The 15899-nt window shown below is 46.5% G+C and overlaps 1 protein-coding gene across 5 annotated transcripts in view; it reads right to left on the minus strand.

The window, feature by feature from the left end:
- Nucleotides 1-10814: 10814 nt before the first annotated feature.
- The window catches only part of DESI2 (desumoylating isopeptidase 2), a 46572-nt gene continuing 41487 nt past the window's right edge, over nt 10815-15899 (minus strand). For 4 of the 5 annotated variants that reach the window (XM_072830327.1, XM_072830324.1, XM_072830328.1 and 1 more), the window contains one exon: nt 10815-14215. In XM_072830327.1, the coding sequence (XP_072686428.1) occupies nt 13982-14215 (234 nt within the window). In that variant the 3' untranslated portion in view covers nt 10815-13981. The remainder of the gene's footprint in view (nt 14216-15899) is intronic. The other variant, XM_072830326.1, reaches the window with a different exon arrangement.

Genomic DNA, 15899 nt, shown 5'->3' on the forward strand with positions numbered 1-15899 from the left:
AGAAACTAGGGCTCTGCAGGTGGCCAAGTGGGCACTGAACTTTGGATCTGTTTTGTGTGCTCCTCTGTGAAACCGGCAACAGAACGTGTCACTGCTGATAGGCGGGCCTTCTCTTCATGGGTGTCACTCAGTAGGAGGAGCAGGCCTTATTCTTCCTGGCTTCATACATTAATTTTTTTTTCATATTAAAAATGTGTTTTAAAAAAATGTTTTAGGGGTACCTGGGTGGCTCAGTCCATTAAGCATTTAACTCTTGATTTCGGCTTGGATCATGATCTCAGGGTTGTGAGATTGAGACCCACATCGGGCTCTGTCCTGGGCCTGGAGTCTGCTTCAGATACTCCCTCTGCCTCTGCCCCGCCCCCATCCAGCCCCCATTAATGCATGTGCGCTCTCTTAAAAAAAGTTTGTTTTACTAAAGTTTCTTTTCCCCATTTGATTAATCAAGGCCATTTGTTACCAAAGACTTTTTTTAAATTTTTATTTATTTATGATAGTCACACACACACACGCACACACACAGAGGCAGAGACACAGGCAGAGGGAGAAGCAGGCTCCATGCACCGGGAGCCCGATGTGGGATTCGATCCCGGGTCTCCAGGATCATGCCCTGGGCCAAAGGCAGGCGCCAAACGGCTGTGCCACCCAGGTACCCTGTTACCAAAGACTTTTAAGGTAACCAGTGTCATCACACTCACTTGATGCAATCTGAATCAAACATGAAGAAAAAATCTAATGCATTGCTCTTATTACAAATTAGTACAACACCATCATTACTACTTTGAAGTATTTGGTGACCTCAGTTTCTGAAGCTTTACTCCAGATTAAATAGCCTGACCGTGCTGGCTGGCAAAATATACGAAATAAAAAGTTGACAAAAGCTTGAAATACTTAAAACTTCTCTTTAGGATCAAGGCAATATTGTCTGGGAGGTCTTAGTCCAAGGCATGTAAATAAATAAATAAATAAATAAATAAATAAATAAATGTAAGAAATTATATGGATTTGAAAGGAAGAGAATAATGTGGCTTGCAGATGATAAACTGTCCATGTAGAAAAACTCCAAAGAATACATCTATCTATCTATCTATCATCTATCTATTTATCTATCTATCTATCTATCTATCTATCTATCTATCTATCTTATCTATCTATAACTAGAACTACCAAGAGAGTTTTGCAGGATTGTTGGATAAAAACCCTAGCTATAAAAACCAATTGCAGCCGCAGATGGGAGAAAATATTTGCAAAACACATATCTGCTAAAGGACTGTTGTCCAAAAGACACAAAAAACTAAAACTCAACAGTAAGAAAGCCCACAGCCCACCTAAAAAGTGGGCAAAAGATCTGCATAGATACCTCATCAAATAAGATTTGTAGATGGCAAATTAGCTTAGAAAGAGATGCTCAACTGATCATCACTAGGGAATTGCAAATTAAAACAACAGGAGGTACTACTGCTAACCTACTAGAATAGTCTGAATCTAAAGCATGGACGATATCAAGTGCTGGTGAGGATGTGGAGCAACAGGAACTCTCACCCGTTCCTGGGGGAATGCAAAATGGCACAGCTACTTTGAAAGATAGTTTGGCACTTTCATACACGCTAAACATAGTCTTACCCTGTGATCCAGCAGCTGCACTACTTAGTAGGAACCCAAAGGAGCTGAAAACTTTTGTCCGCACAAAATTTTTTATTTTCAACTGCCAAAACTTGGAAGCAACCAAGATGTGTTTAGTAGGTGAATACAGAAGTCAACTGTGGTTCATCCACACAACAGAATATTATTTAGTACTGAAAAGAATGAGCTATCAAGCCATGAAAAGAAATGGAGGAAATGGAAATGCATATTATTAAGTCAAAGAAGCCAATCTGAAAAGGCTAGATCTTGTATAATTCCAACTATACAACAGTCTGGAAAAGGCAAAACTATAGACAGCAAAAACATCAGTGATTAGTGGGTGGGAGGATGAAGAAATGCAGCGCCTGGGATTTTTAAGGCAGTGAAATTATTCTGTGTGATACTGTAGTGTTGCGTATATAATATTATGCATTTGGCAAAATCCGTAGAACTGTATAGCACCAGGAGTAAACCCTAATGTAAATGGACTTTACCTACTAGTAATGTATTAATTCATTCATCATATCACAAATGTGTCACCCTAATACAAGATGTTAATAACAGGAGAAAGTGTACATGTGTGAGAGAGGATGTATATGGGAACTCTCTGTACTAGCTGCTCAATTTTTCTGTGAGCCTAAATATGCTTTAAGAAATTAATATCTAGGGGGGTGCCTGGGTGGCTCAGTGGTTAGGGTCTGCCTTGGGCTCAGGTCATGATCCTGGGGTCCTGGGATCAAGTCCTGCACCAGGCTCTCTGCAGTGAGCCTGCTTCTCACTCTGCCTATGTCTATGCCTCTTTCTCGGTGTCTCTCATGAATAAATAATAAATGTAAAAATCTTTAAAAAAAAAGGATATCTAGGGGCGCCTGGGTGGCTCAGTTGGTTGAGCATCTGACTCTTGATTTTGACTCAGGTCATGATCTCAGGGCCTTGAGATGGAGCCCTGGGTTGGGCTCCATGCTGAGAGTGGAGCCTGCCTAAGATTATCTCTCTCCCTCTCCCTCTGCCCCTCCCCATTGCTCACACTTTCTCTGAACAAAACAAAACAAAACAAAAATCTAACTGACTGGCTCACTGACTGTGACTCTTGGTCTTGGGGTTGTAAATTCTAGCCCCATACTGGGTGTAGAGATTACTTTAAATCTTAAAAAAAATCAATTTTGTCTAAAAAAGGAAAAAAGTCAATTGTGTTTTTATATATGAGGAACAATGGTTCTGAAACTATAATTAAGAAATAAAATATATTTACACTAGCAAAAAAATATAAAGAAGTGAGGCATAAATGTAACAAAATATAGGAAAGTCCTTTTTGGAGAAAACGATAAACCTTTTTGAAGGTTATTAAAAATCAGTGTACATGGAATGATATGTCATGTTCTTGGATAAAGACTCAATGTCATTAGACGTTGCTTCTTTACAAATTGATACATAAATTCAATGGAGTTTCAATAGGGTGTGTTTATAACTCATGAAGCTAGGGAGACTTGCTTTACCACGTATTGAGGCTTATTATAAAGCCTTAGCAGTTAGGATAGTGTATCATTAGTCTTGGGATAGTAAATAGACCAGTGAGACTAGAGAGAGCCCAGAAAGGCTCTTCCATATACGGAAACCTGGCTAACAGACAGTGGGAGTGGTACCGCAGAGGGTAATGCAAGGCTACTCAGTGTACTGCTTTAGGGTGAACAGTTATCCATATGGCAAGAAAAATAATTTGGATCTCGACCTCCCATACACACACAATCAATTCTGGGTGGACTGAAGACTTAGATGCATAAAGCAAAGCTTAAGACATTTAGAAGAGGGGCGCCTGAGTGGCTCAGTCGGTTAAGCACCTGCTTTCAGCTCAGGTCATGATCCCAGCTTCTTGGATCCAGTCCTGCATCAGGCTCCCTGCTCAGTGAAGAGCCTGTTTCTCCCTCTTCCTCTGGCCTTCCCCACTGGTCATGGGTGCTCTCTCTCTCTCTTGCTCTCTCCCAAATAAATAAATAAAATTTAAAAAAAATATTTAAAAGAAAATGTAGGAAAATATCTTCATGATCTAAAGGGATAGGTTAATTTTCTTAAGATACAAAAAATATTTACCATAGAGAAAAACACTGACATTTTTTACTACTTTATTTTTTAATGTTTTTAAAAAGATTTTATTTATTTATTCATGAGAGACACAGGGAGAGAGGCAGAGACACAGGCAGGGCAGAGGGAGAAGCAGGCTCCATGCAGGGAGCCCGATTTGGGACTCGATAATGGGACTCCGGAATCATGCCCTGGGCCGAAGGCAGGTGCTCAACTGCTGAGCTACCCAGGCTTCTTGATTTTTGACTACTTTAAAATGAACTTCTGTTTATCCAAGCACACCTTAAGAGATAGTGAAAAGAGAAGTTTCCAGGTGGGACAATATATTTGTAGTACATTGAACAAAGAATAGTAGCCAGAATACATAAATATTTCCTACAAATCAGCAAGAAGAAGACATAGAATCTTTTTTTTTTTTTTTAAGAAGACATAGAATCTAATAGAAAACTAGACAAAGGGTAGGACAGACATTACACAGAAAAGGAAACATAAGTACTTAGCCCAGAAACATTTAAGATTCTCGATCCTATTAATAATTAGGAAGATCAAAAGCACACGTAGGTGCCAATTTACGTTTGCCAGATTGGCCAGCACTGAAGAGTCCATCAATATCAGGTATTGGCAAGGGTGCGGAGTAGTGGGAATGACAATCTTCTGCTCATGGGGGCCAACAGTGTTGCAGCCACTTTGGAAAACAGTTTTGATGACCCAGTGCTGACAAGACGGCACAAGAACTTTCAGCCGATCTGTTAAATCATACAGCTAGCAGGGCCTTTGGTTTCTCCAAAATGCACGCGGCAGAGAAGTGCCATGATCTTCTCTTGATCTGTAAGAGGTAGTTTTTCAAGTATCCATAACCTTGAGGAATATTGAGATGTCATTTGCAACATTATAATTAAGCCAGTGAATTATCAGGTAAGACAAGCAGCTAATAAATGCAGGTGTCCTTTGGAGGTTATACTCAAGGGGTGGGTATTTGCACAGGATATGGCAACAATTTCTAAAGTGTGGGTGTCTAACAGATCCTGCTGCTCAGAGTTGTAAATAGTGATGAACGTTCACACATATCCACTTAGAACAAGGCATTCTGTGGAAAGTACTTCAAACCAAACCAATCAGATTCTTTGAACCATTTTTGTGCTTTGAGTGTTTTCCTTCCCGGTGGCCATGTGGAAACAGTTCTGACCTCTTTGACACCTTCAGTTAATAATGAAAAAACATTTTTAAAGGCAAGGCTCTGAAATTTCATTATATGACATTATAAGAAAATAACTAGCCTGTGGAGCTCTGTTTGATTAGCAGGTAGAGAGGGCTGGGTAGGATTTTATTTAATAAAAGTGTAATAAGAAGAGGGCCTTGTTTTTTCTACATTAATAAAGTTGAACAGGTACATTCCCTACAACTTTGCAATTTCACTCTGAAAGAAATCTTTCCATGAGCAGCAGGAGCCATACATTATAATATTCATAGAAGCATTGCTCATAATAGCAATAAACCAGAAATGGCCCAAATATCCATTAAAAGTAGAAGGATCTATCAATAAAATTGTGGTATATTTATATAACAGAATACTATACAGCAATGAAGATGAATGAACTATAACTACACACATTCGTGAATTTAAAGATATATGGAATTTAAAAAATCACAGGAGAACATAGATATGTTCTTAATGTTTTAAAGTAAGTCAAACCAAATAACATACTGTCAAGGGATGAATATGCGGGTGTTAAAACCATAAAGAAAAGCAAAGCGATGATGAACACAGAGCTCAGAATAGCAGGGTCCCCGTGGTGGCGGGAGGAGGAAGCCATCAGGGAGCTGGATGGCCCGTCTGAGGTCCTGCACATGTTTTTTTTTTTTTTTTTTTTTTTTTTTTTTAAGATTTTATTCATTTATTCCTGAGAGAGAGAGAGAGGAGAGAAAGAGAGAGGCAGAGACACAGGCAGAGGGAGAAGCAGGCTCCATGCAGGGAGCCCGACATGGGACTTGATCCAGGGTCCCCAGCACCATGCCCTGGGCTGAAGCCAGTCTTAAGCCACTGAGCCACCCAGGCGTCCCTTATGTTTTATTTTTTAAGCTGAGTGGTGGGTACGTGGCGAGGTGTTCGCTTTACTGTATCTTAAAGTATACACATGCATCCCATATATCCCTTTGTATATATATTTCACAACAAAGATGTTGTTTGAAAGAATGAATGAAACACGAAGGCACATGACCTTCTAACGTGGAGAGACGTAGGGAAATGTGCTGTTACAGACCAGGGGGTCAAGTCACGGTTGGTTTGTTTTTGGTTTTAGGTTTTAGCTGAGAAACCACGCAACATATTTTATGCTGATAGGAATGGTCCCGCAGAAGAAAGGGAAATTGGTGTTAGAAAGATAAAGGCGGGGGAGAGATCATGTTGGAGCAAGTGCTTGGTTGATGGGGGAGTGTGAGAGCCAGTGCCAAGGGAGGGACTGGCCCCTTTGGAAGCAGTAAGAGAGCTTCTCCCATCGTGACAGGGATAGTGACTCTGGGTACAAATTCAGGTGAGTTTGTAGATTGGGGAATTGGAGGTTGTGAGGTTTTTTTTAAAGGTTTTATTTATTTATTCATGAGAGACACACAGCAAGAGGCAGAGACATAGGCAGAGGGAGGAGAAGCAGGCTCCCCGAGGAGAGCCCAATGTGGAATTTGATCCCAGGACCCCAGGATCATGCTCTGAGTCAAAGGCAGACTCTCAACCACTGAGCCACCCAGGTGCCCTGGAGGTTGTGAGTTAATAGAAAACACACACACTGGCCTCTGCGCTACTACACTCTCCTGACACGGGGCGCCTGAAACCCCTGCACGTTCCTGGGTGGTAAGAGCACCGGAGCATCTCTAGCTCTACTGAGGAGACTCTGCGGGAGCTCCTGGACGGCTCCTGGGTGGGGCTGGTCACCTGAGAGGACAAGCCACGATCAGAAGCTGGAATTTCAACCCCACACTACCCCACCCCGCACTTACCCAGAGACGGGGAGGGGCTGACCACGGAGGTCATGATCCATCACGCCTGATGGAGAATCCTCCATAAAATCCCAGTGGCGCAGGGTTTGGAGAGCTTCCCGGGGGTGGACACTTCCACGAGTGAGAGGGTGACACACCCCAGCTCCACGGGGGCAGATTTCCCACGCTCAGAACCCTCCCAGACCGTGTCCTGTGGATCTCTTCATCTGGGTGTTTATCTTGTCCTTCATCATGTCCTTTAATAAACTGGTAAATGTGTTTCTCTGGGCTCTGTGAGCTGCTCTAGTAAATCAGCTGGACCCCAGAAAGGGGTCCTGGGAATCTCTGATTTGTAGCCAAGTCAGACAGAAGTTGTGGTCACCTGGGACCTACTCCTGGCGGCCGGCCCCTGGGCCCTGACCCCTCTGAGACCGTCTCCAGGGAGACAGCAGCGTCAGAACAGTTAAATCACAGGACACCCTGCTGGTGTCACACAGAATTGCTTGGTGTGGGGACACTTCCCCCCCACCCCCTCCACACACATTTGGTGACCAGACATGTGGGAAGTGGAATGTTCTGTATGAAAGTAAAGGAGGAGCACAGTGGAGGAAGGACTGTTTTTCTAATACAGGGGCCAACTGCCTATGTTCTCTCTGTGCTGGAGGAAGCACACAGCGAGGTTCTCTGCTGATGTGAGGACACAGTGGCGGGGGGGGGGGGGGGATGAAGCAACAGGGGGTACATGTCACCTGGAGCATGAGAGGACCCACAAGGGCACCCGAACCAAGCAGGGTGGTGGCCAGAGATGCTCAAGGTAAATATTTACCAGGGGGTCAGTTGGAGTGGTGACAAGCCCAAGGTTTGAGTGCAGGTGGACGTGGGCTGAGACACTGACAGGGTTCTCAGCCAGGGCCCACTGCCTACACTCCAGGGGCGAAATGCATGGGACTTTCTTTCTTTTTTTTAAGATTTTATTTATTTACTCATGAGAGAGAGAGAGAGAGAGAGAGAGAGAGAGAGAGAGAGAGGCAGAGACACAGGCAGAGGGAGAAGCAGGCTCCATGCCGGGGGCCCGACGTGGGACTCGATCCCAGGTCTCCAGGATCATGCCCTGGGCTGAAGGGCAGGCACTAAACCGCTGCGCCACCCGGGCTGCCCTGCATGGGGACTTTCGATGTGGCCATGACTGTCCAGCACGAGGGACTGTCCTACCCCAGTGACAAGAGGGCCCTGGGGGAAAAACACGGGGTTAGGGTTCAGGACGGGTCATCTGTGTGGGTGAAGTTCCTGGGAATGAAGGAGGACAGGAACGGGGTGGAGGGTGGAGGGGAAGACAGGCAGGAGGAGGGAGAGCATTGGGGAGCATGGGCTCAGTGGAGCTGGGGGCTTGAGGTGGGGAGGAGGAGGTGTGGGCAAGCAGCGATGGCAGGTTGGGGGGACACACTCTGGGGGAGTACACCCACAGGGGACACCTGGGTTTCAGATAAAGCAGGGGCCAGGAGACATTGGAAGAAGTGGCGACTACTGCAGCGCTTGCCTGTTGCAGACTGGGAGTCCCACTGGGCGCACTGGAAGGGGCCCGGCAAGGACGAATAGCCAGGCATGCTGGCTGCGGTCGGGGATGCAGACCGAGGGACGGCCTCAGAGCCTAGGGATGGCTGTGTGACAGGCATGTCCTGGTGGTCTGCCAGGAAGGGGGCCAACAGCTCAGAGGACAGCCCGGAGTCCCCGTGCCCAGATCAGGGGCTCCTCAGTCACTGCTCCTTGCAGCAGCTCCAGCTGGAATGCCCCTTGAGTAATTTATATGGATTCAGCCAAACCCAGGCGACATTCAGAAAATCACACCGTATCTCTCTTGAAGTTTGAGGGAGATTCAACTGCCCGATCTTTCAGACATTCGTGTGTCCGACAGACGACAGGCTGCCTGACAGTCGCCTCGCCTGAGAAGTTCTCATTTCTGCGGACAGAGAAGGCTCAGAGCGCACAGAGTTGGGAGGGACAGAGCGGGGCTCCCGTGACCCTCGTGCCCGGAGTCTCGTCCTCATGCCGATCGGATTCAGGAGCCTGAGGTCCTGAATGGAAGCAGGAGCTTCACGATGGGCTGGTTTCAGAGGTGTTTCCTGTGCCTCCTGCATGTTCTTGTGCTAAGGACCACGAGATCGTTTTTGTGTAAAGCAGGAATCAAGACGTGGGCTGTTGTGAGGGCTCCGTGGAGTAATGGGACTACTGTGCCCCTCCCGGCCCTGAGGTGACACAGCGGGGGGACAATAATACGATTTCCTTTGTCTTGTCCACGAAATCCACTGGCCTGTCCAGACTCAAGGTGACGAGGGGGGGATGCTGTCACTCGCGGGGATGGATGCTGGTCTTCTGGGGATTGCAAGTTGCCTGTCCGGGTGCTGCTAGGGCCTCCCTGTAGTGCCCACTCACTGATACGGGGGGAGGAAGTGGGAGGCGGGTGTCCTCCTGTCCTAGATCCGGGCTGAGGCTGCCAGGCCCGCGGGCCTTTGTCTTGTTCCAGATTGCTGATCCCCAAACTCCAGTCCCCACTTGGCTTGGATAACCACTGGCCACACAGACTGAGGGTCCTAGGTAGACAGAAAAGCTTTCCCTTCTCTGATTTTTCGCTGCCCTGCCCAGTGCATTACTCGTTTTCCGGTGCAGAGCAAGCAGAGCGGAGGGTACGTGCCTCCATCCGAGCGCCTGCCTTAGCGGCTCTACTAACTGTATTCCGGGTCCTGTCTGCAAAGCTCCAAGGCCTGTGGAGGCAGGTGACTCTCCCTGTAGCTTCAGGAGACCTGAAGGTTGCCCAGGCGCTAGCTCCCACCGTTTGCTGGGAGTTAGGGGTGAGTGTGGCAGCCAATGGCTCCCTGAGCTGGAGCCACTGAGTGGTCAGGAGTATTTGGTGGAACCAGGTAACTGCTCTCAAACGAGGGGGTCAGAGAGGAGCTCCAAGTAGAGGGACTACTGTGCTCAACAGCATGGGAATGGAACATTCCTGATTGGGACCATGGAGCCCAATCAGGACGCGGCTGCAGAGTAAGGTGTGGCCGTCCAACCTCTGGAAACGAACATTTCCATGACCAGGTTGAGAGAAGCCCCTTTCTTTAACTCTCGTTAGCTTTCCCCTTGGCCTGGACAAGAAGGAAACCCATCTCCACTGGCCAGCGTAGGGCCAAGGTACAATTTTGGGGAGGATATTCTTTTTGGGGAACGGACCAAAGGGATGAATTTAAGAGAGCTCAGCAGTTCTCTGGGTTCAGAATCTGAAAGGAGGTAAGTAGCTGCCTGCATCTAATTTACTTGCAAGAGTGGGTTGTAAATGCATGAAGCTATTGATCTTTATTAGCATCATTTATGCAAACTTATCACGAGGTCAGGATCCAGGTGATGAGAACCTGAGGAGCAGATGATAATGGGGGGAAAAAGGGACTGTGTTTCTCAGTATATTTGGCATCTTCTTTGCAGGCAAGAGGAGTTGCTTTACCAGACCTGTGTTTGTGGCCAACTTGTTACAGTCTGTTAGGAACCTGGAAGGTCCCTTTAGTTCATGTGCTCGAGGGGAGAACAAACGTTCGTTCCTTCTTAGCAGAGTGGACAGGCAGTGACGGCAAGAGTCACCACTTATTTAACAATACTTACCTTCAGGAGAAGTTTTTGAGCTAGTGGAGGGAACTACCACTTGGCTAGGTACAAAAAGGCCAGTGGAGAAGGAAGGCTCAGGTTGCAGGTGCTAAGCAGAAGGGGAACAGGTGTACAGGAAACAGGGAGTCTATCACCCTGGCTCCTGCTTGCTTGATGCTAAAGATGGGTGTGCACACACGCAGTGGGGTCCCTCCCCCGCACTCTGGGTGGACAGCAGAGGAGGTGTCTCCCCTCCCAGCCTGCTTTCATTGCCTGGAAGCCAGGGTTGACACCCACTACCTGTGAGGAGTGTGGTTATGCTCTTTGGCAGCTAAGGACTTGGCCCATGGACTCAGGTTCAAAAGCAAGTGCGTGAGTAAATGCACAGGCACGTACAAGAGGGCCAACTGTATCTCTGCAGAGCAGACAGGAGCCTTGGGTTTTAAGAGTCGCCTCCCACCCTCTAACACAAATACATGACAGCTACAGTCTGGAGGTCAGAAAGCACACGTAAAACATTTCCTATAAAAGTATTTTTTTTAATAAATTGATGTATTTCAATGTTGTTAACATGATAGCCCAATGCTATATCAAGGTAGCAAAAGTGAAATTCCTGGTATTTGTTTTTTATATAAACACTATGAATGACAGTACATTTGCATTCAACTTCACAAGAAATTATCTTCAGGTTCATGAAGATTCTTTAACAGCTGTAACACCTCTCAAACAGTGAAGACGTGTATTGACTGCGTAGACAAGGCGAGTCTAGTAACTGAGCCACACCCTAAGAACAGACGGCAGGGAAGAAGATGCGATGGCAGCATGGCCAGCTTGCTGAACAAAACCCAAAGGAAACACAGCATGTATCAAAATGACCGAATGTCTTGCAGAAATGGAGCCAAAAGAAGACACACAGATTAGAGCCCTGAAGCAGTGAATGTGTTTCTACCCGTTTTGTGATGGAGAGAAGCCACGGATACGGAGTCCCGCCACTGTCTGTAGCGTGGACTCTTCTCGTACACACAATGGCGTCCATCGGCTAACACCAGAATTCCTGCTCTGTACAAATGCTGGTGAAGGGAGCTTTGCGCTATTGCTGTGGGTCAGAGCAACAGGTGGCTGGGGTTCAGGTATCCAGTGGAGGCTCTTTTGACTCCACCTCCTACAACTCCAGACTCCCACTTTCCAAAACTGATGCCCCCTTCTTAGGGTTGACAAAACCAAGCAACCAACCAATTCACTCACCCAAGGGCATGGAAACCAACAGAAACCAGTAGCTTCTGACCCTCCCACACTGTTACCATCCAGCCCACCATGAGAAATGTGTTTCACTCAGTTACGATACAGAGAGAATCTCTGACTCCATCATATCACATGTGTCCTAATGACTGGATTTTTCTCAACAGAGATCAGGCTGAGAACATAATTCTTTCCCTGCAAAGGCAAGGAAAAGCTGGTTAAATGCTAGTGAGTTAAGTTCAACCTCAACTCTGAACTACAGAGAGGAACTGGTTTAAATGAGATTTTCTAACATAAAGACATTTCTCTCTTTTCAACCTCAAGTACAACTGGGTTGCAAGCAAGCTCACACCCAGGATTTTATCTGCTGATTGTTAGTATGATAAATGGCCTCAGGCCACTACTTATTTCTACCAGGACCCTTCACACTATTTTTCACTCCAAATGCTGCAGATGAAAGTAAATACAATGCAACAACAAGGAAATCATTTGTGTGTGGAGGTGCTGGGTTCCGGATGAGCACAGATGGGGTTTTCTCGGCTATTCCCCAGGAAGACTCTAACCGACAGGCCCTCCTTTTCGTGGGTCAGCAGCACAGACTAAGATCATGTTTCTCTGAATGATTAGAAACTGTCATCCACCACATTATTTAAAAAATATCCCAAACGGCATCAGACGTTTTTATAGCCGACCGGGGTTTAGGACTCTCCTCTGAGTGAACAAACGCACTGCCAGAGTCTTAGTGTTTTATTCTAAATCTCCTTTTTATGCCTGAACCAAGTGAACTTCTTGCAAAGATCCTATATTCCTTTCTTCTTCCTGTCCCATCTCTTAAAAGAGTGCTCTGCACCCACTAAAAAACTGAGGATAGACTTGTCAAGGCTTTCCTCTCCAGGAACAGAACAGTCAAAAACATGTATTAGGTTAAGTGGTTTCATTGTCCTCAGGTCAGGGCTTCTAACCCAAGGTTTGTTTTCCCTAGGAATAGGGTGGGCTTAAGTTGATAAAATGAATCAAAATCAGCTGACAGAAAAGTTAAAAATGTACTTTACTCAAAGATATGTATCTTTATAAAGGGCAATAGCAAACAATCCAATCTAGAAGTTGAAATAAAAGTAGGTGACTTTAAAACTAACAATCTCTATAAAGCTGAAGTCACTGCCTTGGATAATTTATATGCTGCACCCAATATTCTACGTAGGACATTCATTCTTAAGGCAGAAAAATGGAATCTGACATGTAATGACTTGGCTCTTACATCCAAGGGTCACACTGGGAGTAGATTTGAGCAGAGAGTCCTTGCTAATGAGGACTTATCTGCGGTGACAATTCCTTTCTCAGGGTAGGTTCTGTAAGAGACACATTTGAGAGAACGGAAAAAGATGAATTTTAAGACACACAAATATCTTTCAACATAAAGTCAACGCGACTGGGTTTTCTATGATGAGGTGGCGCTACTCCCCTAACAAGCCAATGAACTCCAACACACTCTGTCTGAAATGGTACGTAAGATGTCGGAATATCCAATAATGAACTTTCTGGAGAGTGTTGCTTCAGACTCCAGTTTTCAAGGTCTAGTATGAAAGGCAGCCTGAACAGTTATAAAGCAGTTGAATGTCAACTCACACTGCTACTCAGAGGGCTGCCACTTAGGATCTTTCCAACCCCATCAGCACAGCCCAGTGCAGGGAGGGTAGCAGTATGTATTAAAATAAAGATGAAGCCCCCAACACATGTGCAAAAATACTCCTCAGTGACTAGCAGAATATCTTTAACGAAAACCATCTTAACTATAGACTCAGAGGCGTCCAAGCTGGACGGACACAGGAATGGACCAGCCCACCACAGTGGACTGGAATTTGGGATTAAAAGCCCCCCTCTGGTCTGGGGGAGCCCCAGGCCCCGAGGTTTCAGGCCACGTGTGCTCCTTCTCCTCTGTGTCCGGGTGCCACAACGCTAACAAAACCAAACACCAACCTAAAAGACCATTCTTAAGCAGGTGATGGTGACTCTAAGCACTCAAGGACCTCTCGTGTGCCTAGTGTTAATGCCGTAGCTCTGGCAACTGTCAGAAGTGTACAAAGATGACCTGCCTCACTGGTGAAGACGTGAAGATTTTCTTCTTTCACGGTGGCAGGAGTCCATGCAAGATTTGTAAACAGCGATACAAAATACTGTAAACATAACTTAACAGAACTCGTATAAAACAAGTAAATCCAAATTTACAAGTGGGTAAAAAAAACCAGAGGGCAGCTTCATACAAAGTTCTCCCTCCTGCGCCAAGTGATTCTTTTGATTACAAATATAATCCTGAGCTGAAAAACTGGGATTTGGGGGAGAGCCATCTTTGCATACAAAATATCCAGAGGACGCTTACTCTTTTACTTTTCTCTAGTTGATAGTCAACTGTCAAGAGACAGCTCTGAAGAGGTGACTTTGGAGACGTTTATAGTTTAGTGTGGCGCCCGGGTCTGGAGCCCGCTGTGGTGCTGGCCATGGATGCGGACGCAGCAGCGTCCTCAGCCTCCTCCAACTCGTCCTGTAGCTCTTGGCTGACGCTGGACTGCAGGGCTGCGGGGGTGAGCCACTCCTTGGGGAGACAACTCTGTAGGAAGGGGATACAGGAGCTGAAGTAGGCAAGCCGATTGATCCAGCGAGGAATCTCTTTCCCACAGAGAATCTACGGGGGACAAAGGGTGCTGTATTAGGAAGAGGAGTAAGGTTGGCCTGGGCCGGTGCCAGGGAGTGGGGCAGGCAGACAAGTCGGTGAGCAGGACACGTGGCCCCTGGGCCCCTTCCGCCGGCCCCCCATCTCTGTTTCTCTACGAAGCCTGGTTCAAGTGGCTACTTTCTACACCTGTAGCATCAAGTTCACTCTGCTGGGCTCCCTTCTGTCTCTGATCCTGGCTGGGACTGCCCCAGGATCAGATGTGTGTACCCGTGCTCTGAACGCCAGAGGAAAAGCCTTGCCGGCGCGCACACACACACGCTAGGAGTGTAACAGGTCAGAGTGGTGGGTTTTGGGTCCTTTCCTGTCTGTGAAGTCTCCCTTTTCAGATTCTTTTCTACTCCCACCGGGCTTCATCACTCCATTTCTGCTGGCCCGCGTTTTACCGTTACTTCTGTCCCTGACCCGCATCTCCCTAGGCAAAGAACCGTCTCCCCAGATGCAGACCTGGCTGTGTGAGTCGGTGTCAGCAGTGGGGCCAAGCACAGAACCAGGTCAGTACCCACTGCAGTGACGGAAGCAGAAGTGGGCCAGGCGGGCGGCTCCCAGCCCCCAGCCCCCACCCGATCCTTAGGACCCCAGAGCCTCACTGCCCGGCTCTGCAGATAGGACACACCGCGGGCTTCCGCAGCTAACTTTCCTGTCTTCACTTTCCTTCCTGCCTACACACAACACTGGGCTCCCTGCCGCCACTGTCCCCTCGGCGGTTTGCCTCTAGTTGGGTCAAAGATTAGGATTAGGTGATCTTATCTTAGTTGATGATTTGGGAAAAAGTTTTCAAAGTATTTATGTCCAAAAAGTAGCTAAAATGTAAATAAACTGGTACCGGTAATTAAGCAAGGTAACTTCTCTCTCCAAAGGGTTAGCCTTCCGGGACAAAGGTTACATTCCCTTTAAATACGATGTCTTAACCATAGGGTCAGTGGTCTCACTTGAGGGAAGATGGCATGTTTTTACCAAATTTGATCACCTGGTGAGCAGCACAGAGAGACAGAGATGACTTAAAAATATTTGAGAGGGGCACCTGGGAGGCTCAGTGGGTGAAGCATCTGCTTGGGCTCAGGTCATGATCTCAGGGTCCTGGAATCAAGGCCCATGTTGGGCTCCCTGCTCAGCAGGGAGTCTGCTTCTCCCTCTGCCCCTTCCACTCCGCTACTACACTCTTTCAAAAAAAAACAAAAAAAAAATCTTAAAAAATATTTGAGAAATGTGTCTGTGAACTAGATCTGGGGGAAAACCAAGCAATGACCACTCCTCTCTCTCTACTCTAGGAAACCCAGGCAAACAAGTATTACATTATATTTTATACCCAAGACACATTGTGGGGTGGGGTGGGGGGTAATCTGCGTACCTGAAGGTTAACTACAGAAGTGGTGGCGAGGTTAGCTTTACAGCCACTGTTGACTATTCACTTCTTTCAACCTACTTCCCAAATCCTGGTTTTACTCAACAAGCTACCTTCCTTCTTATATTCATGTGCTTCCTGGGAAGCTGATTTCATCCTTATGCAATGCCAGGTGGTGTGACCTGATCAGCCGAAAACACGGTACTATAAACTACAGCCTCCTGATATGTAGGAGTTGTGCTGGGATACAGTCACACCCATGGGCTGAGTTCTCAATGGCAGGGTCCAGTT

This window comes from Canis lupus, chromosome 6 (genome assembly GCF_048164855.1).
Source record: "Canis lupus baileyi chromosome 6, mCanLup2.hap1, whole genome shotgun sequence".
Lineage (NCBI taxonomy): Eukaryota > Metazoa > Chordata > Mammalia > Carnivora > Canidae > Canis > Canis lupus.